A 24409-nucleotide genomic window follows, 5' to 3' on the forward strand; every position below is an offset into this window, starting at 1 on the left:
TGGGTCCCCGCGGCGGCGGTGGCGGCGGATGCCCTGGGCCCCGCTGATAAGGCCTGGGGGGGGGGGGTGGCCCGCGTGTCCCCTCCGTCCCCCCGCGTCCCCCCGAGGGGCCCCGGGCTTGGGCAACCGCCGGTGGCTTCCTGCTGCCCGGAGGGGGCCGGGGGGGGACACACACAGCAGTGTCCCTGTCACCGCCCCCCGCTCCCTGTCCCCTTCCCGTGGCCCCCAACCCTCGTGTCCCCCTGTCCCCGCGACCCCAAGGCACCCCTGTGCCCCGTCCCCATGTCCCCTGGCCACCTTTCCCCTGTCCCTGTGTCCCCCCATCCCCCTGTCCCCTGTGTCCCCCTGTCCCATGTCCCCCTGTCTCCCGTGTCCCCCAGCTGTGTCCCTGTGTCCCCCTGTCCCTGTGTCCCCCTGTCCCCTGTGTCCCCCTGTCCCATGTCCCCCTGTCCCATGTCCCCCAGCTCTGTCCCTGTGTCCCCCTGTCCCCCTGTCCCCCACTTGTGTCCCTGTGTCCCCCTGTCCCCTGTGTCCCCCTGTCCCATGTCCCCCTGTCTCCCGTGTCCCCCAGCTCTGTCCCTGTGTCCCCCTGTCCCCTGTGTCCCCCTGTTCCTGTGGCCCCATAAGTGTCCCCACGTCCCTATTTCCCTGTCCCCATGTCCCCCATGTCCTCACGTCCCTGTGACCCCATGTGTCCCCATGTCCCCCAACCTCCCTTCCCCCGTCCCCCAGTTGTGTCCCCGTGTCCCCCTCCTCCTGTCCCTGTGTCCCCATGACCCCCATCGATGTCCCTGTGCCCCCCTTCCCCTGTCCCTTTGTCCTTTTGACCCACCAGTGTCCCCATGTCCCCACCCCTGTGTCCCCATGTCCCCCTTTTGTGTCCCCATGCCCCCTTCCCCACCCCTGTGTCCCCACGTCCCCATCCCTGTGTCCCCATGTCCTCCCTTCCCTGTCCCCCAGTCTGTCCCCGTGTCCCCCATCCCACCCCCATGTCCCCTCTCCCTGTCCCCCACACTTCCCCCCCCATCCCCGGGTTCCTGTCCTCCCCCCCCGTTGTCCCCAGGGTGTCCCCGGGGCGGGCACCCGGTGGCAGCGGGCGCGGGGCCGCCCTGGGGGCTGGCACTGCTGGGCCTGTCCCCTGTCCCCTGTCCCCTGTCCCCGCGTCCCCAGGCATGGCCCTGCCCTGAGCACGGGGCACCAGGTGGGTCCCGGCACCGGGGGCACACGCGTGTGCAAGGGGGGTGCATGTGTGTGCCGCAGGGGAGGCGTGTGTCGGGACGGGCACACGCGGGTGCCCGGGGATCACGGTATGGGGGCACACGTGTGCCCGGGGATCACGGTATCTGTGCACGCGTGTGCCAGGGGATCGGGGTATCGGTGCACGCGTGTGCCCGGGGATCACGGTATCGGTGCATGCGTGTGCCCGGGGATTGGGGTATTGGTGCAGGCGTGTGCCAGGGGATCACAGTATCGGTGCACGCATGTGCCCAGGGATCATGGTATCGGTGCACGCGTGTGCCCGGGGATCATGGTATCTGTGCACGCGTGTGCCAGGGGATTGGGGTATCGGTGCACGCGTGTGGCCGGGGATCACGGTATTGGTGCATGCGTGTGCCCGGGGATTGGGGTATCGGTGCACGCGTGTGCCCGGGGATCACGGTATCTGTGCACGCGTGTGCCAGGGGATTGGGGTATCGGTGCACGCGTGTGCCCAGGGATCATGGTATCGGTGCACGCGTGTGCCCAGGGATCACGGTATTGGTGCATGCGTGTGCCCGGGGATCACGGTATCGGTGCACGCGTGTGCCCAAGGAGGGAGCATGCGTGTGCCAGGGTGCCAGAGCACGCGTGTGCCCATGGGTTAGTGTGTTCGTGCTTGTATCGGTGCACGCGTGTGCCTGGGGATCGGTGCACGCATGTGCCCTGAGGGGTGTCAGTGCACGTGTGTGCCCAGGGGTCGTTACACAAGCGTGTGCAGGGAGGGTGCACGCGTGTGCCCGTGTGTTAACGTGTTGGTGCTTGTGCTGGTGCACGCGTGTGCCCGGGGATCACGGTATCGGTGCACGCGTGTGCCCAGGTGCATGTGCAGGCGCAGGCAGGGCACGGGCAGGGTGCAGGCAGGCAGGGTGCAGGCAGGGCACGGGCAGGGCGCAGGCAGGGCGCAGGCAGGGTGCAGGCAGGGCAGGGGCAGGGTGCGGGCAGGGCGCGGGCAGGGTGTGGGCAGGGTGCGGGCAGGGTGCAGGCAGGGCGCAGGCAGGGGCAGGGTGCAGGCAGGGCGCAGGCAGGGTGCAGGCAGGGCAGGGGCAGGGTGCAGGCAGGGCGCAGGCAGGGTGCAGGCAGGGTGCAGGCAGGGCAGGGGCAGGGTGCAGGCAGGGCGCAGGCAGGGTGCAGGCAGGGCAGGGGCAGGGCGCAGGCAGGGCGCAGGCAGGGTGCAGGCAGGGCAGGGGCAGGGTGCAGGCAGGGCAGGGGCAGGGTGCAGGCAGGGCGCAGGCAGGGTGCAGGCAGGGCAGGGGCAGGGTGCAGGCAGGGCGCAGGCAGGGTGCAGGCAGGGTGCCCTGGCCGGGCGCCAGCAGCTCGGCGGGGGGTGACAGCGCCGGGGCCCCGGCTCAGCCCCGGGTGGGAACGGGCGGAAACGGCCCCAACGGCTGCGGCGGGCGGGGGAGGGACACGGGGGGGGGCACCCCCTCCCCCACGGGGGCCCGGCTCTGTGTTATTGTAGGGTCTCCTGGCGCTGTTACTGCCGGGACGGGGTGACACGGGGAGGGTGACACGGGGAGGGGGTGACACGGGGAGGGGTGACACGGGGGTGGCAGCCAGGCCGGCCGCGGGTGGGACAAGTCGGTTGGTCCTTGTGCAACGTCCCGGCGTTGGGCAATGGGGTGGCGCAAGGCGGGTGGCACCCGGGGGGCACCCATGGGTGGGGGCACCCCCCCCCCCCCAAAGCAGGGGGACGCCCCACGTCCCCGCCCCGCTCCCCGCTGCACCCCGAAAGCAGAAGCGGGAGCCGGAAGGGACCCAGGCGTCCTGCGGGGGGGGGACGGGGGGTGCCAGTGGGTGCCCCCCACCCCGGGGACGGGCGATAACCCCTTATCTGGGGTGGCAGGAGGAGGCGGCGCCGCGGCTCCGGCATGGGGGACCCCGAGGTGAGCCGGGGGGGCTCGGGGGAGCTGGGGCTGGGGTGGCACTGGGGGGTCTTGGGGAGGGGATCTGGGGGCCCTGGGGGTGTCACCTGGGGCATGGGGAGGGGTCACGCGGGGGCTGGAGGTGTCTTGGTGGGGGCTGAGGGTGTCTCGGGGGGGTCTGGGGGTGTTTCAGGGGACCCCAGGGGCAGGGGGAGGGAGGGGGGGGCTCTAGGGCCCTGGGGGGCCCGAGGGGGGCAATGGGGCGGGGCCAGGGGCTGCCCGCAGCCAATCAGAGCCAACGAGGCGCTTTTGTCCCCCTCAGACGCTGGCGGCGCTCGGGGAGGTGGGGGGGCGGGGCCCGCCCTTGGCCCCGCCTCTAGGCCCGCCCCTGGCCCCGCCCCCGCCGGGCCCCGCCGAGGTGGAGCTCACGTGGCAGGAGATCCTCTCCCTCAGCGAGCTCCAGGTGCGCCACGCCCCCCGCGAGGCCACGCCCCCGCGAGGCCACGCCCCCGCATCCGCTGCACTCTCCTACTGCCCCCTGTCGGCCGCCGCGGCTCCCCCGCGCACGCCCGGGACGCCCCCCATTCTGCCCACCCCCCACTGCACCCACCCCCCGGCACCCCCTCCCTGGGAGACCCCCCACTGGACCCACTTCTCCTTGACCCCTCCTACTGCGCCCCCCGCCGTTGCTCCCACCCCTACGCCCGCTGCCCCGTTCACCCCTCTCTCTCCCCGCAGGGCCTGGACATGGTGGCAGACGCCCCTTCGACCCCCCTTCTGCCCCCTCGCCCCACCCCCCTCCTCCCTACACCCCCTCCCGCCCCCCCTCCAACCCCCTCCCCCAGCCCCCTTCGCTCCCCCTTTCCCTCCTCCCTTCCCCAATCCCCCTCTACCAACACCCTTCCCACCGGAGCCGCCCGCCCACCCAGCCGCTCCCCGGGGAAGCAGCAGCAGCAGCAGCAGCAGCCGGGACGCCCGCCGGGCTCTGGCCTCGGCGTTGCCCATCGGCCCCGAAGCCATCGTCAACCTGCCCGTGGAGGACTTCAACGCGCTGCTGGGGCGAGCGCGGCTGTCGGGGCCGGAGCTGGCGTTGGCCCGGGACATCCGCCGGCGCGGCAAGAACAAAGTGGCGGCGCAAAAATGTCGCCGGCGGAAATTGGAAGCCATCGCTCGGTTGCAGGCCGAGCTGGGGAGGTTGGGACGGGAGCGGGAACGGCTGCTGCGGGCGCGGGGGCAGGCGGAGCGGGCGCTGGGTGCCCTGCGCCGAGACCTGGCCCGCGTTTCGGCCCAGGTGCTGGGGGCCCTGAGGGACGGGGCCGGCAACCCCCTGCCCCCCGAGCGCTTCGGGCTGCGCCTGGCGCCCGACGGGGGGCTCAGCCTGGAGAGCCCGGGGCTGGGGGAGTGAGGGGGGCGGGGGGGGCATCCGGCACCCCACAGAGCCCCACGGCACCCTTGGGGGACCCCTGCACCCCATGGAGCCCCACGGCACCCCTGGGGGACCCCTGCACCCCACGGAGCCCTACGGCACCCTTAAGGGACCCCTGCACCCCATGGAGAGCAATGGGGCCCCTGGGTGCCATCCTGCGCCCCACAGAGCCCCACGGCACCCTTGGGGGACCCCTGCACCCCACGGAGCCCCACGGCACCCTTGGGGGACCCCTGCACCCCATGGGGAGCAATAGGGCCCCTGGGTGCCATCCTGCGCCCCACAGAGCCCCACGGCACCCTTGGGGGACCCCTGCACCCCACGGAGCCCCACGGCACCCTTGGGGGACCCCTGCACCCCATGGGGAGCAATAGGGCCCCTGGGTGCCATCCTGCGCCCCACAGAGCCCTTAAGGGACCCCTGCACCCCATGGGGAGCAATAGGGCCCCTGGGTGCCATCCTGCGCCCCACAGAGCCCCACAGCACCCTTAGGGGACCCCTGTACCCCACAGAGCCCCACGGCACCCTTGGGGGACCCCTGCACCCCATGGGGAGCAATGGGGCCCCTGGGTGCCATCCTGCACCCCACGGAGCCCCATGGCACCCTTAAGGGACCCCTGCACCCCACGGAGCCCCATGGCACCCTTAAGGGACCCCTGCACCCCATGGGGAGCAATGGGGCCCCTGGGTGCCATCCTGCGCCCCACAGAGCCCTTAAGGGACCCCTGCACCCCATGGGGAGCAATAGGGCCCCTGGGTGCCATCCTGCGCCCCACAGAGCCCCACGGCACCCTTGGGGGCCCCCTGTACCCCACAGAGCCCCACGGCACCCTTGGGGGACCCCTGCACCCCATGGGGAGCAATGGGGCCCCTGGGTGCCATCCTGCGCCCCACAGAGCCCCACGGCACCCTTGGGGGACCCCTGCACCCCACGGAGCCCTACGGCACCCTTAAGGGACCCCTGCACCCCATGGAGAGCAATGGGGCCCCTGGGTGCCATCCTGCGCCCCACAGAGCCCTTAAGGGACCCCTGCACCCCATGGGGAGCAATAGGGCCCATGGGTGCCATCCTGCGCCCCACAGAGCCCCATGGCACCCTTGGGGGACCCCTGCACCCCACGGAGAGCAATGGGGCCCTTGGGTGCCATCCTGTGCCCCACAGAACCCTTAAGGGACCCCTGCACCCCATGGGGAGCAATAGGGCCCCTAGGTGCCATCCTGCGCCCCACAGAGCCCCACGGCACCCTTAAGGGACCCCTGTACCCCACAGAGCCCCACAGCACCCTTGGGGGACCCCTGCACCCCATGGAGAGCAATGGGGCCCTTGGGTGCCATCCTGTGCCCCACAGAACCCTTAAGGGACCCCTGCACCCCATGGGGAGCAATAGGGCCCCTGGGTGCCATCCTGCGCCCCACAGAGCCCCATGGCACCCTTGGGGGACCCCTGCACCCCATGGGGAGCAATAGGGCCCCTGGGTGCCATCCTGCGCCCCACAGAGCCCCATGGCACCCTTGGGGGACCCCTGCACCCCAAGTAGCCCCACGGCACCCTTAAGGGACCCCTGCACCCTACAGCACCCCTGGGTGACCCCTGCACCCCATGGGGAGCAATGGGGCCCTTGGGTGCCATCCTGCACCCCACAGCACCCTTGGGGACCCCTGCCCCCCCCCAGAGCCCAAGGGCACCCCTGGGTGCCCCCACACCCCCCAGAGCCCCATGGCGCACCCGGGTGCCTGCAACAGGTCCTGCACCCCGCGGGCGTCCCCCCGTGTCCCCCGCCGCCCAGGGTGCCCTCTTCCCCATGGGGTGTCCCCCGTGTCCCCCAGGGCACCCAGCTCTGTCCCCCAGCTACGGGTGACGGCCTGGGGCCACCCCGTCACTGCCACCCCTGTAAATAGACAATAAACCCTGCCAGAAAGGGCCAGCGCCTGTGTTGCCTGTCACCCGTCACCTCCTGTCCCCTCGCCCAGGGGTGACACATTCCGGACACCTCCCGTCCTTCTCTGTCCCCCCAGGGGGAGGAGGTGTCACCTCCCTCGACCCGAGTGACACATCCCTGGGACTCCGTGCCACCCTGGGGTGCCACGTTCCCGTCAGCCCCACGCTTGCCCGTCACCTCCTGTCCCTGTCACCTCTGGGTGACACATGGCCCTCACTTTCCCTGTTGTCCCCCAGCCCTGGCAACCCTGTCCCACCTTCTCCCCCCTTTTCTGTCCCCATCCTGTCCCCTCCGTCCTCATCCCCGTCACTTTCCCATCCCTGTCCTGCTCCCCAGTGCCACCCTGTCCCCAAACCCTCTATGCCCATCCCTGTCCCCTCCAGGGCTGCTCCATCCCCTCTACCCTTGTCCCCTGTCCCCATCCCTGTCCCCTCCAGGGCTGCTCCATCCCTTCTACCCTTGTCCCCTCTGTCCCCAGCCCCATCCCTGTCCCCTCCATCTCCATCCCTTCCTCATCCCTGTCCTGTCCCAGTGCCACCCTGTCCCCTCGATGGCTGCTCCAACCCCTCTACCCTTGTCCCCTGTCCCCATCCCCGTCCCCTCCAGGGCTGCTCCATCCCCTCTACCCTTGTCCCCTGTCCCCATCCTGTCCCCAGCCCCACCCCTGTCCCCTCCAGGGCTGCTCCATCCCCTCTACCCTTGTCCCTTCTGTCCCCATCCTGTCCCCATCCCTGTCCCCTCTACCCTTGTCCCTTCTGTCCCCATCCCTGTCCCCTCTACCCTTGTCCCCTGTCCCCATCCTGTCCCCAGCCCCACCCCTGTCCCCTCCAGGGCTGCTCCATCCCCTCTACCCTTGTCCCCTGTCCCCATCCCTGTCCCCTCTACCCTTGTCCCTTCTGTCCCCATCCTGTCCCCATCCCTGTCCCCTCTACCCTTGTCCCTTCTGTCCCCATCCCCGTCCCCTCCAGGGCTGCTCCATCCCCTCTACCCTTGTCCCTTCTGTCCCCATCCTGTCCCCATCCCCATCCCGTCCCCTCCAGGGCTGCTCCGTCCCCTCTACCCTTGTCCCCTGTCCCCATCCCTGTCCCCTCCAGGGCTGCTCCGTCCCCTCTACCCTTGTCCCTTCTGTCCCCATCCTGTCCCCATCCCTGTCCCCTCCATCTCCATCCCTTCCTCATCCCCGTCCTGTCCCCAGCCCCATCCCCATCCCCTCCAGGGCTGCTCCATCCCCTCTACCCTTGTCCCCTCTGTCCCCATCCTGTCCCCCAGCCCCGCCTCCATCCCCCGTCCCCATCGCTGCTCCATCCCCTCCATCCTCGCCCCCGTCCCGTGTCCCCCACCCCGTCCCCACAGACGGGACGCGCTTACAAAAATACCCTTTTCTTTATTTACAAGGCCCCCGACCCGCGGCTCCCGCGGCAGCGACACCTCCCAGGCGCTAACGGGCTCCCGCAGGCGCTGCAAGGAAGGGGAGAGCCGTGAGGGGGGGGCGTCCCCACCCCGGGGGTGTCACGCGTGTCCCCCCGCACCCCCCTGGCCCCGCTCACCTCCGCCGGTGGCCCGGGGACTCCTCTCCCTTTGCCGGTGGCTCCTACAAAAGCGAAGGCAGGCGTTAGTGACCCGGCGGGGGTCCCGGGGGGGGGGACGGGGACGTGGGGGACACACACACACACACACGAAGCTGCTCTTACCTACAGCGTCCCTGCCCTGCGCTCTGCGGTGCTGTGAGGGGGGAGAACTTGGGGGGGGCAACGCCAAGGGGACACCCCGGGGACGAGGGGGGGGGTGGCCGAGCCTGAAATGGGAGGGGGTGGTGGCGTGGGGCCCGTGAAGGGCAAAATGGGGCTGGGGGTGGGGGCGGGCATGTGTGGGGAGGGGGAAGAGCCTGAGCTAGTCTGCGCTGGGTGGGGTGGGGGGGGGACATGCTGCGCCCCGCAGCGGCTGACACCAGAGTGGCGTGGAGATCAGAAATATATATATTAAAAAAATAAAAATAATTTTAAAAAAAAATAATAAAAATAATAATTAAAAAAAAAAAAAAAGACACATTTATTCAGCGTCATGTTGTGTTACAGTTAGCGATCGACAGCACGGGCGCGCAAATAAAACCGAGGCTCCGGGGAGGCCTCGTCGGAATGCTTCCACGGCACAGAAAACTAAAATAACCTGTTGTACAATTAGTCACAAACACAGTCCTGTTTCGCAAAGGAGACTTCTGTCTAACACACGTCTTCATGGAGCAGCCACCCCCCGCCACAGCTGTGAGTGGGCCGAGTTCACAACTGGTGTAACCTGCAGCTTCCCTGTCCCTTCTCTGGCTCGCCTCTCCCGCTAAGCTTTGTTTCCTGTTGAATAATACGGAATAACGTTAATCTAAACGGCCCCGGTCCAGCCGCCGCTTTGAGGGCGTTTGGCAGCTTTTTTGTTTTATTTTTTAAATGTATTTAATCTTTTTTTTTTTTTTTCTTCTTCTTTACTTTTTTTTAATTTAAATAAACCGCTGTCGGAATGGCTCTGCTTCGCGGCGGACGGGCTCACCTGGGTGTTAAAACCTCCTGCCGCCGCCGTAGCTGCCGCCGCCGCTCGAGCTGCCGTAGCCGCCTGTGAGATGGAGTGGAGGGGGGGGGGATTAGAGAAACTCTAGGGCTGGAGGGGGGAGCGGATTTGGGGTTCCAGCCAACCCACCCCACCCCCCGGGTCTCACCGCCGCCGTACGGGCCCGAGCTCCTGCCCCCGAAGTTGCCCCCCTTCATGGGGCCGAAATTGGACGACTGGTTGTTGTAACTGCCAAAATCGTTGTAGTTCCCCCCGCCGCCGAAGTTGCTGCCTGGGGAGGGGGGGAAGGAGGGAGAGGGGGTCAGTGAGGGGAAGGGGGAGGCACCTGGGGGTCTCAGGGGGTTTAATGGGGAGCCCGGAGGGACCCAACGGCCGGAGGGGTCTTTAACGGGGAGCCCAGAGGCACTGGAGGAATTGGGGGGGTGTTTAACGGGGAGCCTGGAGGCACTTGGGAGCTTGGGGGGTTTAATGGGGAGCCCAGAGGGACCCAATGGCCAGAGGGGTCTTTAACGGGGAGCCCAGAGGCAAGGGGGTTTAACGGGGAGCCTGGAGGCACCTCAGGAATTGGGGGGGTGTTTAACGGGGAGCCTGGAGGCACTTGGGAGCTTAGGGGGTTTAATGGGGAGCCGGAGGGACCCAACGGCTGGAGGGGTCTTTAACAGGGAGCCCAGAGGCAAGGGGGTTTAACGGGGAGCCTGGAGGCACTGGAGGAATTGCGGGGGGTTTAATGGGGATCCCAAAAGTACCCCATGGCCAGGGGGTTTAACAGGGAGCCTGAAGGCACTTGGGAGCTTGGGGGGGTGGGGGGCGGTTAATGGGGAGCCCAGAGGGACCCAATGGCCAGAGGGGTCTTTAACAGGGAGCCCAGAGGCAAGGGGGTTTAACGGGGAGCCTGGAGGCACCTCAGGAATTGGGGGGCGGGTTTAATGGGGAGCCCAAAGGTACCCCCCATGGCTGGGGGGTGTTTAATGGGGAGCCTGGAGGCACTTGGGAGCTTGGGGGGGGTTTAATCGGGAGCCCAGAGGGACCCAACGGCCGGAGGGGTCTTTAATGGGGAGCCCAGAGGCAAGGGGGGTTTAACGGGGAGCCTGGAGGCACCTCAGGAATTGGGGGGTTTAATGGGGAGCCCAGAAGTGTCCCATGGCCACAGGGGAGTTTAATGGGGAGCCCGGGAGGCACCCAAGGAACTGGGAGAGGGTTTAATGGGGAGCCTGGAGGCACCCCATGGCTGGGGGGGGATTTAACGGGGAGCCACGAGGCACCTGGGGAGAATTTAACAGGGAACCCAGATGCACCCCACGTGCAGGGGGGATTTAGGGGGCCGGGGGGGGTCCTCACCTGTGCCCGCTTCAGAAAGGCCGTTCCGCACGGCCAGCGCGGGTCCCCGGGCGGGACGCCGTCCTCCGCTGCCGCCACCAAAGCCCCCCCCGCCGTTATTATAGCCATCGTAGGTGCTGCTGCCGCCGTAGCCCCGGTTGCCGCCGGAGTAGCCGGGGCCGCTGCCGCCGTAACCTGGGGGAGAGGAAGGAGGGCGCTGAGCTCCGAGGGCCGCCCCGGCGGGCGCGTGGGGGCCGGGCTCCGGGTTCGGCAGGGCGGTGGGCTGCGTCTGCTGTCTGGGCCGGGCCACAGGGCCGGCTGGCGTCCTCGGCGAGCGGCTGGGCGCGTTGGCCGCTGCCCGTCGGAGAAATCCCGCTCTGGCCTTACCGTCATTGCCAAATCCATTATAGCCGTCTCCGCCGCCGCCATAACCGCCACCGCGGCTGCCACCAAACCCACCTGAAAAGAACAAACCGTTGTGGTTCAATCCGTCCACGCGGGGCCGGGCGGTTTAGAGCTGCCGGAGAGAAAAGTTCGGGGTGCCGAAATCCCGGCGTGGAGGGAGGAGGAGCGGCGCTCTGGCCGGGCCGAGGGGGGCCGGGAGCCGGAGCGGTGGCAGCCGGAGCGGCGGCGGCGTTTGGGCTAGGTTTTGAGCTGCGTCTCGAGCCGGCGGTGTCCCTTGCGGCTGGCAGCCGGACGGGTCCCGCCGAACCACTTACCACGGCCGCCGAAGTTGCCGCCGCGACTGAAGTTGTCGTTACCGCCGAATCCGCCTCCGCGGCCGCCGCCAAAATTCCCGGAACCGCTGCGGCCTAGGAGAGGGGGCGGAGGGGGGGGACAGCCTTTAGGAACAGCACAGGCAGCGAGGTCTAGCGGCAGCTCGGGGCGGGGGGGAGCTGGGGGCTGAGCCGTGCGCTCACCTCTCTGGCTGGCTGAGGCGCTGGCCATCTCCTGCTTCGAGAGAGCTTTCCTCACCTCGCAGTTGTGCCCGTTCACAGTGTGGTATTTCTGAACTGCGGGGAGGGGAAAGAGGAGAGATTTAGGGGAGGGGGGCACAAAGCCGGGTGTCCCACTCCCTTTTGGCACACGCCAGACTTACTGACTATCTTGTCGACGGAGTCGTGGTCGTCGAAGGTGACGAAGGCGAAGCCCCTCTTCTTGCCGCTGCCGCGGTCCGTCATGATCTCGATGACTTCGATTTTGCCATATTGGCCAAAATAGTCTCTCAAGTGATGCTCCTCCGTGTCCTCCTTGATGCCGCCCACAAAGATCTTCTTGACTGTGAGGTGGGCTCCGGGCCGCTGGGAGTCCTGTGGGAGTACGGCGGCGTGGGTTTGGGGTCGGGGCAGCCCCCCGTCGTCCCCCAAAACAGCCCTGGGCTCTGCCAGCCCCATCCAGTGGGGTCTGAGCCCCCTCCCGAGCTCCCGGGGACGGTCACGGCTCCTCCTTACCTCTCTGGATACGGCCCTCTTTGGTTCAACGACTCTGCCGTCCACTTTGTGCGGCCGGGCGTTCATGGCGGCGTCGACCTCTTCCACTGAGGAATACGTGACGAAGCCGAAGCCTCGCGAGCGTTTGGTGTTCGGGTCCCTCATCACCTGGGAGGGCAGAGACGCGTCAGGGCACGGTGCGAAGCCCCCCCAAAAGGCAGCAGACCCCCTCCACGGGGACGTGGCTCCTTTCCCTCCGCTCCTCCACCTCCCGCTCCTGCCCTCGCAGCCGCTCTCCTCCGTTACCAACATCGTTATGCCCCAGACCCTGTCAGCGCTAGGTCACCGAGGGCTGACACTCGTCACCTACCCCCCACGGAGGTGCTGGGGGCAGAGAGGAGGCCGGGGAGGAGGTGGGGGGCACAGTGGGAGTTTGGGGGGCCTTACCACGCAGTCGGTCAGGGTGCCCCATTGCTCGAAGTGGCTGCGGAGGCTCTCGTCTGTGGTTTCGAAGCTGAGGCCGCCGATGAAGAGCTTGCGGAGCTGCTCGGGCTCCTTCGGAGACTGCGGGGAGGTGGTGACACGGGGGTGAGGGGCGTTGGACACCCCTGCCTCCCAGATCGAGAGGCCCTGGCACCCCAAGCCCACCTCCATGGGACCGCCTTGGATCCCCCAGCTCCAGGGAGGCTCTGTCACCCCCGGCCCCCCCTCACTGGACCCAGCGCACTCTGTCGTATCCATCTTCAGCCCCAAACAGGCCCCATCACCCCCAAACCCTCTCTATGGGGCCTCCCTGCACTGCTCCAGCCCCAGGGGGGGCCGCTTCCCAGCCAGCCCCCCCTCCCTCAGCCCCCCTCCAGCCCTAGGAAGACCCTGCCACCCCCAGCCCCCATCTATGGGCTGGCCCAGGCCCCAGGGAGACCCCGAGGACCCCAGCCTCCATTTATGGGGCTGACCAGGCCCTGGGAAGGCCCTGTGATCCCCCTGCCCCAATCTCTGACTCTTCAAGGGGCCTGAGACCCCCAATGCCAATCAGTGGGGCTGCCCAGACCCCAAAGGAACCCTGGGCTCCCCCCCAGTCCTAATCTGTGGTGCTGCTCAGGCCTCAAGGAGACCCTAAACCCTCCCAGGCCCCCTCTGTGGGGCCGTCCAGGACCTAAAGGGACCCTGAGCTCACCCAGCCCCCATTTGTGGGGCCCCCAGGCCCCTGAGCCCCCCCAGGGCCCATCTGTGGCCCCCCCCCCGGCCCCTGAGACCCCCCCCCAGGGCCCATCTGTGGGGCTGCCCTGACCCCAGAGGGACCCCCGAGCCCCCCACGGCCCATCCCTGGGGAGGCCCACATCACCATCGGGGCCCGGTCTCCGTCCCCGCCCTGACCTCCCCCCCCCGCCATCCCACCGCCCCCAGGCCCGACCTGCGCCCCGCGCATGCGCGGAGGCGGCGCGGCCGCCATCGCCCACCCGAGCACAAAGGCGCGCACGTGGCCCCGCGCGCGGGGAGCCGCGGCGGGGAGAGGAGGGGGGGGGGGGAGAGCGGGCGCGCGCGGGGCTGCGCATGCGCCGCGGGGGCCCCCCGGCGCGCAGCGGGCCGTCGGCGCCTGCGCAGAGGGCGGCGGGCGGGCGACGCGCGCAGGCGCAGTACGCGCGGCCCGCGCGGCGGCGAGCGGGGCGGCGGGGCGGGGAGGCCGCGGCGGGCGGCGGGGGCCGGCGGCGGGGCGGGGCGGGGCTGGGGGGCGGCGGGGCGCTTACCTCGGACTTGGCCATGGCGGCGGCGCGGGGCTGGGCGGGCTGGTCGGCGGGCGGCTCAGCGCGCGATGCTCCCTCTGCGAGGCGCCGACACAGAAAGGGGCCGAGCGACGCGAGCGCCGCCGCCTCACTCCGCCGCCCCCGCCGTCCGCCCGCCCCCCGGCCGCTCCCATTGGGCGGCACCGCCCGCGCCGCGCCCCCGCGCCGCCTCCCATTGGGCGGCGGGCCCGAGCGACGCGGCCTCATTGGCGGCGCCCAGCCGCTCCGCCCGCGCTGCCGCCGCCGGTTGGCCGCGGCGGGGGAGATCCCGCCTCCGCGCCTCACGGATTGGGCGAGGCCGCCGCGGCCCCGCCCTGCGCCGCTTTTCCCGCTCCGGCCTGGGGACTCCCCGGCTCTCCTCCGATTGGCTCCCTCGCTGGCGATCCCGCCTCACGCCTCTCTCTCATTGGCTAGCGCCGCGGCGCGGCCGTTCCCATTGGCGGGTGCGGGCGTCGCTCAGCGCTGCCGGCGGCGGGCCCGGCGGAGGTCGGCGAGTGCGGCGCGGCGGGCGGCAGCAGCAGGGCGCGGCGGCGCCGCGGCGGCGAGTCCCGGCGGCGGCTCGGAGGGGCCGCCCGCCCGCCGGCGCCCAAGGTGGACCTCGCTCGGCGCATGCGCAACGCGGGGCGGCGGACGGAGGGGGCGGGCGGGCGGACGCATGCGCGGAGCGCGGCCGGCGGCGCCTGCGCGCTGCGGGCGGTTTTGGCGGGCGGAGCGCGGAGCGGCGGCGGCTCGGAGGGGCGGCCAGACCGCGGCGGACGGGCCCGCGCCGGAGCCGCTCCCCGCCCAGGTAGCGGCGGCGGGCGGCGGATGAATGGGGGGCAGGGCGGGGGCGGGCCCCGCCGGCGGGATGGGCAGGCGCGCTGGCCAATGGCGGCGGCAGGGGCGAGCGGCTCCCCGTTCGGCCAATGGCGGCGGCGGAGGGGAGGGACGGCGCGCGGAGTGACGGCCGGCTGGGCCAACGGTGGCTGGTGGGCGGGGCGGGGCGGTGGCGAGCGGCGGCGCGCTCAGCCAATGCGCAGGCGGATGCGGCGGCGCCGCCGGCCAATGGGGAGAGGTGGCGCGCTGCTCGCCCCGCCCTCGCGGCCCGGTCCTCTGTGCAGCGCCTGACACCGGGGCCGGGCCGGGCCCCCGCCGCCCCCGGGACCGGCCCGGCCCCGGGACAAGCCAGGCCGAACCAAACGGGTCCTTTTTTACCTCAAACGGGCCCTTTTTTCCCTCAAAGCGGCTCTTTTTTTGCCTCAAAGGGGTGCTTTTTGCCTCAAACCAGCACTTTTTGCTTCAAACCAGCACTTTTTGCCTCAAAACGGCGCTTTTCTTTTGTTCCTCCAGGGCTCCCACACGCGGCTTTAGAGATGCGATGCCCCGGGGCTCCGTCCCCATCCCTTTTACACCCAAACCTGCCCTTTTTACACCCGAACCTGTCCCTTTTACACCCCAAAACTGCCTTTTTTACACCCAAAACTGCCCTTTTTACACCCAAATCCGCCCCTTTTACACCCAAACCCACCGCCGATAAATCACACTGGTTTGGGCCTTCACCGCCCGGCCCCGTCAGGAAATGCCGCCCAGGGAACGGGGAGGACAAGGAATTTCCTGGCTCCATCGGGTTTTTTTAGGGCTGAATTTAGAAAAACCCGCTAAAACCAGGACTTAAAAAACCCCCACATTTTGGCTGCGTGCCTTAAAACCTGTTTTTTTTTAAACCCCTGGGGTTTTAACTTGTGAGGCTTTGCTGTTAAGCAGCAAACTCACCCCAAAACAGGGGGAGTGTGGGGTTCCCCCTCTTTTTCCCCCCTCACCCCTTTTTAATTCGCCTTTAAACCCCCTGAAAAAGGCGTGATTTTTTTGTTGCCGTGTTATAAATCGGTGGGAAAATGGGCTTTTCCACCAAAGCATTTCCCTGTGCCTAAATGCCCACCCTTTTTGGGGGTTTTAACCCAAATTACATGTCCCTGTGCCTAAATCCCCACCGTTTTTCGGGGTTTTAACCCAAACTACATTTCCCTGTGCCTAAATCCCCACCGTTTTTCAGGGTTTTAACCCAAACTACATTTCCCTGTGCCTAAATCCCCACCGTTTTTCAGGGTTTTAACCCAAACTACATTTCCCTGTGCCTAAATGCCCACCGTTTTTCGGGGTTTTAACCCAAATTACATGTCCCTGTGCCTAAATCCCCACCGTTTTTTGGGGTTTTAACCCAAATTACATGTCCCTGTGCCTAAATCCCCACCGTTTTTCGGGGTTTTAACCCAAATTACATGTCCCTGTGCCTAAATCCCCACCGTTTTTCGGGGTTTTAACCCAAATTACATGTCCCTGTGCCTAAATGCCCACCCTTTTTGGGGGTTTTAACCCAAACTACATTTCCCTGTGCCTAAATGCCCACCATTTTTCGGGGTTTTAACCCAAATTACATGTCCCTGTGCCTAAATGCCCACCCTTTTTGGGGGTTTTAACCCAAATTACATGTCCCTGTGCCTAAATCCCCACCACTTTTAGGGGCTTTAACCCAAACTACATTTCCCTGTGCCTAAATCCCCACCGTTTTTCGGGGTTTTAACCCAAATTGCATTGGGAAGCGCCTGCTCCTTCGCCGCCATCTCCTCTTCTTCTGGATTTGGGGGGCGACGGGTGGCAGGGGGGTCCCCGCTAACCCACCCGTGTCCCCACCCAGGACCCGTGGGCGCTGCGCTATGGGCAAGAGGAGCAAGCGGCCAGCCGACAGCTCGTCCTCGGGAGATGAGGAGGAGTATGTGGTGGAGAAGGTGCTGGACCGGCGCGTGGTGAAGGGCCAGGCCGAGTACCTGCTCAAGTGGAAGGGCTTCTCCGAGTAAGTACCGCCCGGGACGGGGAGGGTGACGATGACGATGATGATGATGGTCATTTGGTGACAGGGAACACAACACTTGGGAGCCGGAGAAGAACCTGGATTGCCCGGAGTTGATTTCGGAGTTTATGAGGAAGTATAAGAAGATGAAGGAGGGCGACGGGAACAAACCGCGGGAGAAGGCGGAGGGTGCCAAGAGGAAAGGAGGGCTGCCCGCCGGCGGGGAGGACGTCAAGGCCAAGAAGAAGAGGGAGGTGAGCGGGGGGGAACACCCCACGACAGGGACGGGCACCCAAGGGTGGGGACAGACACCCAGGGATGGGGACAGACACCCGGCCATTGTTAAGGATTTACGCACGCCGGCCGCCGTAACGGGGTCCCACCCTGGGATCCCGCTGGTTAACGCCAGGTCCGAGGGAAGGTTTTCAATTCCTCTTTAATTAGTTCTCAGGGGCCAGCTCGAGCCGGGTGCCTCCGGAGAGGGGCCCCCACCCTAGATGGTGCCCCCCAATTATACCCGTACCCCCCATCACCCGATCCCCAAGTCCAATCCCTTCATTTCGGTCGGTGGGCTCTTGATTTCTTACTGGTTTTCGCCGTCGCTGGGCTGGCCGCCTTCTGAAGTGATCTCATTCTCTTGGAATTATTTCCTCGGTCCTTATCTTCTCCCTTCCGCTCCCCTCTGCTGGATTCGGCGAGTTTTGGGTTTGCAGCGTTAGTTTTATCAGGAAGTTTACGCTGGTCGGCTCCTGTGGCCGGAGGCTCCGGCTCCTGCAGCTGCTGGCGCTGAACGAGACTGTTCAGGGAGGAGAATACAGTTAATGGAGTTTGTTCTGTAACGCCGTGGGGACGGGCACCCAACGTCCCCGTGATGGGGACAGGCACCCGGTGATGGAGACAGGCACCCAATGTCCCCGTGATGGGGATGGACACTCGGCCATGGGGACAGGCACCGAGCCATGGGGACAGGCACCCAATGTCCCCGTGATGGGGACAGGCACCCGGCGATGGGGACAGGCACCCAGGGATGGGGACAGGCACCCAATGTCCCCGTGATGGGGACAGGCACCCAGCCATGGGGACAGGCACCCAACGTCCCCGTGATGGGGACAGGCACACGGTGATGGGGACAGGCACCCAGCATCCCCACCACAGGGACAGGCATCCAGGGATGGGGACAGGCACCCAACGTCCCCGTGATAGGGACAGGCACCCGGCGATGGGGACAGGCACCCAGGGATGGGGACAGGCACCCAATGTCCCCATGATGGGGACAGGCACCCAGCCATGGGGACAGGCACCCAATGTCCCCGTGATGGGGATGGACACCTGGCCATGGGGACAGGCACCCAACGTCCCCGTGATGGGGACAGGCACCCAGCATCCCCACCACAGGGACAGGCATCCAGGGATGGGGACAGGCACCCAATGTCCCCATGATGGGGACAGGCACCCAGGGATGGGGACAGGCACCCAGCGTCCCCATGATGGGGATGGACACCTGGCCATGGGGACAGGCACCCAACGTCCCCGTGATGGGGACAGGCACACGGTGATGGGGACAGGCACCCAGCATCCCCACCACAGGGACAGGCACCCAGGGATGGGGACAGGCACCCAGCGTCCCCGTGATGGGGATGGACACTTGGCCATGGGGACAGGCACCCAATGTCCCCGTGATGGGGATGGACACTCGTCCATGGGGACAGGCACCCAGTGTCCCCGTGATGGGGATGGACACTTGGCCATGGGGACAGGCACCCAGTGTCCCCGTGATGGGGATGGACACTTGGCCATGGGGACAGGCACCCAGTGTCCCCGTGATGGGGATGGACACTCGGCCATGGGGACAGGCACCCAGGGATAGGGACAGGCATCCAACGTCCCCATCATGGGGACAGGCAGCTGGTGTCCCCATCACAAGGACAGGCACCTGGTGTCTCCATGGTGGGCACAGGCACCTGGCGATGGGGACAGGCACCCGATGTCCCTGTGATGGGGACGGGCACCTAGCTGTGGGGACAGGCACCCAGTGATGGGGACAGGCACCCGATGTCCCTGTGATGGGGACGGGCACCTAGCTGTGGGGACAGGCACCCAGAATCCCCATCATGGGGACAGGCAGCTGGCGTCCCCACCACAGGGACAGGCACCTGGTGTCTCCATGATGGGGACAGGCACCCAATGTCCCCGTGATGGGGACAGGCACCCAGCGATGGGGACAGGCACCCAACGTCCCCACCACAGGGACAGGCACCCAGGGATGGGGACAGGCACCCAGCGTCCCCGTGATGGGGATGGACACTCGGCCATGGGGACAGGCACCCAGTGTCCCCGTGATGGGGATGGACACTCGGCCATGGGGACAGGCACCCAGTGTCCCCGTGATGGGGATGGACACCCAGCCATGGGGACAGGCACCCAGGGATGGGGACAGGCATCCAATGTCCCCATCATGGGGACAGGCAGCTGGTGTCCCCATCACAAGGACAGGCACCTGGTGTCTCCATGGTGGGCACAGGCACCCGGCGATGGGGACAGGCACCCGATGTCCCTGTGATGGGGACGGGCACCTAGCTGTGGGGACAGGCACCCAGTGATGGGGACAGGCACCCGATGTCCCTGTGATGGGGACGGGCACCCAGAATCCCCATCATGGGGACAGGCAGCTGGCGTCCCCACCACAGGGACAGGCACCTGGTGTCTCCATGATGGGGACAGGCACCCAATGTCCCCGTGATGGGGACAGGCACCCAGCGATGGGGACAGGCACCCAACGTCCCCACCACAGGGACAGGCACCCAGGGATGGGGACAGGCACCCAGCGTCCCCGTGATGGGGATGGACACTCGGCCATGGGGACAGGCACCCAGTGTCCCCGTGATGGGGATGGACACTCGGCCATGGGGACAGGCACCCAGTGTCCCCGTGATGGGGATGGACACCCAGCCATGGGGACAGGCACCCAGGGATGGGGACAGGCATCCAATGTCCCCATCATGGGGACAGGCAGCTGGTGTCCCCATCACAAGGACAGGCACCTGGTGTCTCCATGGTGGGCACAGGCACCTGGCGATGGGGACAGGCACCCGATGTCCCTGTGATGGGGACGGGCACCTAGCTGTGGGGACAGGCACCCAGTGATGGGGACAGGCACCCGATGTCCCTGTGATGGGGACGGGCACCCAGAATCCCCATCATGGGGACAGGCAGCTGGCGTCCCCACCACAGGGACAGGCACCTGGTGTCTCCATGATGGGGACAGGCACCCAATGTCCCCGTGATGGGGACAGGCACCCAGCGATGGGGACAGGCACCCAACGTCCCCACCACAGGGACAGGCACCCAGGGATGGGGACAGGCACCCAGCGTCCCCATGGTGGGGATGGACACCTGGCCATGGGGACAGGCACCCAGTGTCCCCGTGATGGGGACAGGCACCCGGCGATGGGGACAGGCACCCAGCGATGACAATGGACACCTGGTGATGGAGATGGGTGCCCAGTGCCACCACGAAAGACCGACACCACCCCCTGACCCCAGCCTGGGGAGAGTGTCCCCAACCCTGTCACCTCCAACCGTCACAAACCGGGGCTGTGACCCCCTCCCCGTCCCCCCCTGCCCCACCCCAAGCGCACCCACGCCGCCTCACCCCCTCCCCCCCAAATCCCCTTTTTCCCCCCCAAATCTGCAGAGCAACGACATCGCCCGGGGCTTCGAGCGGGGGCTGGAGCCCGAGAAGATCATCGGTGCCACCGACTCCTGCGGGGACCTCATGTTCCTCATGAAGTGGTGAGGCCACCCCGCGTGTCCCCAAGGGGGGGTGACTGCCACCTTCTGTGTGTTCCCCAGAGCCCCCTGACCCCCCTGTTTTCTCTCTCTGTCCCCCCCCGCCCCCCTCCCCAGGAAGGACACGGATGAAGCCGACCTGGTGCTGGCCAAGGAGGCGAACCTCAAATGTCCCCAAATTGTCATCGCCTTCTACGAGGAGCGGCTGACCTGGCACGCCTACCCCGAGGACACGGACAGCAAAGAGCGCGAGACCCCCAGGAGCTAAGGCGGCCCCCCCCTCCTGTACATAGCCCCCCCCCCAAAATCATCTCGTCTCGTCTCCCCCCCTCCCCTGCCCCGTGTCCCCAGGGATCACCCTGCCCCTCCCCGCAGCCCCCCTGGGGACAGGGGAGGGGACAGTCCTGCCCCGTGGTGGTGGGGGGGGACCCCCCCCTCCCCTTTTGGGGGTGTCTGAAGGGGGGTCCCCCCCCTCCCCGCGCCCCCCCAGACAAGGGGATGGGGCAGGTTGGGGGGGCTCGGCCCTGGTTTTTTTGCTGTTTTTCTAAGGTCGGTGTTTTTAGCCGGGGTGTCCCTGCGGTGTCCCCGCGGTGTCCCCGTGTGTCCCCCCCCCCTCGTATTTGCTTCCAATAAACGGTCACTTTTCAGGAGCTGCCGCTTCATCCTGGGGGGGGAGGTGACAGGGGGTCCCCCAGTGTCCCCAGTATGGCCCGGTACTGGGTCCCCCCAGCCCGGATAGGGACACACAACCCCGCCCCCCCATTTCAGGGCACCCACCGTATGGAAGGGGCGGGGCCAGCTCTGTCCCCGCCCCCGGTCCCTCGGCTGTGCCTCTGGCGCCACCTGGTGGGCGCGAGGCGGCGCTGCCGCCCGGGGCGGGGCAGGGCCGACACCGGGGGGGGGGGACGGGACGGGGACATTGGGGGGCGGGAGGGATGGGGGACACACACACGCGAGGGGACCCTTGTGGGCGGAGAAAGGGGGTTCGAGGGGGGCGGTTGGGGGCTTGGGGACACCGCGGGGGGTGGGGGACCCTGGTGGCCCCATCCCCGCTCGGGGACACCACCCCCGGCTCGGCCACGCCCCCCGCCGCGACACCGCGCGTCCCCGCTAGGGGTCGCCCTTGTGCCGCCGGAGCCTGCGCGGCACCGCCCCCCCCCGCTGGGGAGGGGCGGGGTCGGGGAGAGGCCACGCCCCCTTTCTCCTCCCCTTTCCCAGCTGCGTGGCCCGGCACTGTGGGGTCACGACCCCCCCCGTGCCCCCCCCTCCATGTTCCCGCCATGTTCCCACGCGTGTGCGCGTCCCCGTGCCGCCCCACGGGGGGGGTGGGGGGGAGGGGGCGTGTCCCGCCGCACGATGGGAAACTCCGCGTGCCGCCCCGTGACGCAGCACCGCCCCGCGCAGACAAAGGGCCCGGCCCCGCCCCCCGCGCGGGGCACGCCGGGAAGGCGGCGGAGTGGGCGGGACCCGCCGGACTCCAGCTCCCGGCAGGCACTGCGCGCGGGGTCGGGGGTGGAGGGGCGGGGCCGGGTCAAGGGGCGGGGCCGTCGGGCGGCAGCGAGGCCCGGCGCTGCGAACAGGTAGGCCCCGAACTGGCGGCGTGACGTTATATGACGTCGCGTGACGTCGTTAGGGAATTTGGGGGGCTGCGGGAGGAGGAGTGATGGCGGGGGGGACTGGGGGGCAGGGCCGGGCCGGCCTGGGGGCAGTGAGGGAGCTCGGGGGGTTAGGCCTGGGGTTGGGGGCTCGCGGGAGGGCAGGGCCGGGGCTGGGAGGCAGCGGGGGGCTCGGGGGTGGGCAGGACGGTGTTAGGGGTCCTGGGGGCACAGAGCCGGGGTAGGGGGGCAGCTGGGGGGCCCTGGGGGCGCAGGGCTGGGGTAAGGGGGCGGTTGGGGGGCTCGGGGGGGTGCAGGGCCGTGCTCTGGGGTACTTGGCGGCCCTGGGGGTGCAGGGGATGGGGCAGAGCGGCGCTGGGGTTCTTCCTTCCCCATTGCAGAGCTGGGGGGGGGACACGACACGGGCCACCCCCTCACCTCCACCCCGGCCACGGGGCCTCCCCCCCCCCGCCCGGCCCGGGGCTGCCCTGTCACCCCCCGGGGCCGCCCTGTCACCCGTCTGTCCCCTCCGCAGGCACCAGGTGATGGCAGCATGGAGGAGAGCGCGGCTGAGACGGCGGGGACGGTGACGGAGCCTGTGCCGGTGGCGGAGGAGGAAGAAGAGGAGGAGGAGGAGGATGAGGATGACCTGGCGGGGCGGTTCCTGCGGCTGGAGCGGGAGCAGAGCGCGCTGCTGCAGGCGCTGCCGCCCTTCGGGGACCCCGTCAGCCACGTCTACCACCCCCTCGACTACGCCTGGGAACCCCACTGCGACTTCGTGCGCCGCTACTGCCGCACCCCGAAACGCGTCCTCTTCCTCGGCATGAACCCCGGCCCTTTCGGCATGGCCCAGACCGGGGTGTGGCACCGGGGAGGGGAAACTGAGGCACGGACTTAGGCCGGGCCTGGGGCTGGGGGTGTTTGTAGGGTGGCTGTGACGGGGGCGGTGGTTGCGCACCCCGCGGAGCGGAAGGAGGGGGGGAAACTGAGGCACGCGGGGGGTGCTCGTGGGGTGCCTGGGGGTTGCCGCGCTCTGTCCCCACGGAGGCGAGGGAAACTGAGGCGCGGAGGCACGTGGTCAACTCCAGGGCTGTTTTGGGGTGACCTTTCCCTGGGGCTGCCCCCAGAACCCCTCCCCAGGGAGGGGAAACTGTGCCCGGGGGGTGTGGGGGTGGGCAGGGAGGGCACGAGCCCCCCCCTGACCCCTCTCCCCGTCTCGCAGGTGCCCTTCGGAGAAGCCTGGCACGTGCGGGAGTGGCTGCAGGTCGCCGGGGGGGTGAAGAAGCCGCCCTCGGAGCACCCCAAGCGCCCGGTGCTGGGCCTGGCCTGCCAACGGGCGGAGGTGAGCGGCGCCCGCTTTTGGGGGCTGGTCCGGACCCTCTGCCCCGACCCCCGCCTCTTTTTCCGTCACTGCTTCGTCCACAACCACTGTCCCCTCCTCTTCCTCGCTTCCAGCGGTCGGAACTTGCCCCCCACCGAGCTGCCCCCCGCCCAACGCGACCGATTGATGGGGCTCTGCGACCGGGCGTTGGCGCGAGCCGTGGGGCTGCTGGGCGTGGGGCTGGTGGTGGGCGTGGGGCGTTACGCCGAGCGGCGGGCGCGACGCGCCTTGGCGGCCTCCGGCCTGGCCGTTCGCGTCGAGGGGTTACCCCATCCCTCGCCCCGAAACCCCCGCGCCAACCGGGGCTGGGAGGAGGTGGCCAAGGCGAGACTGGGAGAACTGGGGGTGCTGGAGTTGTTGGAGAAGGAGGGGGGCGGCGGGGAGGTGAGGGGGGGGCGGGTTGGCATTCGTGCCTCAGTTTCCCCTGCTGAGAGCAAAGTGGGGCCCCGCCTTCCGGGAAAGGGGGACTGACACCCCCCCCCCCGCCCTGTGCCTCAGTTTCCCCTTGCCGCAGGGCAGAACCCCCCCCAAGGGTTAATTCTGCCCGCGACCCACCCAGTCTTCCCAGTTTAACCAGTTTAACACTAAACAGGCCCTCGGGGGCGGAGGGGGGGTTGTGAGGCGCCACATTCCATGGGGGGTGTTGGCCGTGCCCCCCGCCCCGTGCCTCAGTTTCCCCACTGAGCTTTGGGGCTCCTCCCCCTTTTTATTTCCCCTAAAATCTCCCTTTTTGGGGTTTTGGGGGAGTTTTTTAAGCTATTTAACCCGCGGGGGTCAGTGCCCCTGCTTGCTCTTGGCGGGGGAAACTGAGGCACGGGTGCGTCCCCGGGGGCGGGGGATGCGGGCGTGAAGGGGCTCCCCCGGGGGGGGGGGGGAGGCTCTCCTCCGTCCCCGTGCCTCAGTTTCCCCTGCCGGCAATAAACGCTGCGTCCTGCGGGGCCGTGGCCTCCGCGTCGTCCTTTGGGTGCCGTCCCCCGTGGGGGGGGGGGGGTCACCTACCCCTGGAGGGTCCCCGCTGCGGTCCCCCACCCCAGGGCACCCACGGATTTGGGGGTGCAGGTGGGGGGATAACCAGATTTGGGGGGGTGCAGCGTGGGGGTACACCTGGGTTTGGGGGTGTAACCAGATGTGGGGGTGTAGGGTGGGGGTACACCCAAGGGGGTGCAGGGACCCCCAACCCTGCACCCCCCGCCCCCATGTCCCCACCGCCCTCCGAGGGGGCCCGTCACCCCCGGGGGACAT

The 24409-nt window shown here is 68.3% G+C and overlaps 4 protein-coding genes and 1 long non-coding RNA gene across 10 annotated transcripts; 4 read left to right on the forward strand and 1 right to left on the reverse strand.

Moving 5' to 3' along the window:
- The first annotated feature begins 1055 nt into the window (after nt 1-1055).
- Nucleotides 1056-3921, forward strand: LOC140644488 (uncharacterized). Its single transcript, XR_012039791.1, has 4 exons — nt 1056-1201; nt 3104-3143; nt 3445-3585; nt 3861-3921. It is a non-coding gene; the product is annotated as an uncharacterized lncRNA (long non-coding RNA).
- A 66-nt stretch (nt 3922-3987) lies between these two features.
- NFE2 (nuclear factor, erythroid 2) lies at nt 3988-6891 on the forward strand (the record flags this gene model as incomplete). The annotated part of the gene is made up of 1 exon (XM_072847081.1): nt 3988-6891. A coding segment is annotated over one exon (540 nt), but the record flags the coding sequence as incomplete, so codon positions are not given.
- Nucleotides 6892-7852: 961 nt separating this feature from the next.
- Nucleotides 7853-13701, reverse strand: HNRNPA1 (heterogeneous nuclear ribonucleoprotein A1). 5 transcript variants are annotated; one of them, XR_012039777.1, is made up of 12 exons: nt 13540-13701; nt 12239-12355; nt 11813-11959; nt 11461-11671; nt 11282-11374; nt 11081-11203; nt 10749-10820; nt 10383-10556; nt 9193-9315; nt 9027-9089; nt 8036-8079; nt 7853-7946 (listed from the first exon to the last, which is right to left on the reverse strand). XR_012039777.1 is itself a non-coding variant. In XM_072847127.1 (11 exons), the coding sequence occupies exons 1-10, from the start codon at nt 13552-13554 to the stop codon at nt 9034-9036; spliced, it is 1101 nt and encodes a 366-aa protein (XP_072703228.1). In that variant the 5' UTR covers nt 13555-13701; the 3' UTR covers nt 8516-8833; nt 9027-9033. The 5 variants fall into 5 exon arrangements, 4 of the variants coding, with proteins under 4 accessions (XP_072703228.1, XP_072703227.1, XP_072703230.1 ...); XM_072847127.1 differs by lacking the exons at nt 7853-7946; nt 8036-8079 and adding an exon at nt 8516-8833 and having other exon boundaries at nt 11081-11173; XM_072847126.1 differs by lacking the exons at nt 7853-7946; nt 8036-8079 and adding an exon at nt 8516-8833.
- A 529-nt stretch (nt 13702-14230) lies between these two features.
- Nucleotides 14231-20488, forward strand: CBX5 (chromobox 5). The gene is given in 6 exon segments (XM_072847134.1): nt 14231-14281; nt 14283-14362; nt 16250-16405; nt 16470-16656; nt 20097-20194; nt 20309-20488. Coding segments are annotated over 6 exon segments (723 nt in total). The 3' UTR covers nt 20460-20488.
- Nucleotides 20489-21447: 959 nt separating this feature from the next.
- SMUG1 (single-strand-selective monofunctional uracil-DNA glycosylase 1) lies at nt 21448-23999 on the forward strand. Of its 2 annotated transcripts, none has more exons than XM_072847130.1 (3): nt 21448-21771; nt 22322-22672; nt 23009-23999. In XM_072847130.1, exons 1-3 carry the CDS (start codon nt 21472-21474, stop codon nt 23636-23638), a joined length of 1281 nt encoding a protein of 426 aa, XP_072703231.1. In that variant the 5' UTR covers nt 21448-21471; the 3' UTR covers nt 23639-23999. The 2 variants fall into 2 exon arrangements, with proteins under 2 accessions (XP_072703231.1, XP_072703232.1); XM_072847131.1 differs by having other exon boundaries at nt 22322-22645.
- Nucleotides 24000-24409: the final 410 nt, after the last annotated feature.

The sequence above is a fragment of the Ciconia boyciana genome, chromosome 27 (assembly GCF_034638445.1).
Source record: "Ciconia boyciana chromosome 27, ASM3463844v1, whole genome shotgun sequence".
Taxonomy (NCBI): Eukaryota; Metazoa; Chordata; class Aves; order Ciconiiformes; family Ciconiidae; genus Ciconia; species Ciconia boyciana.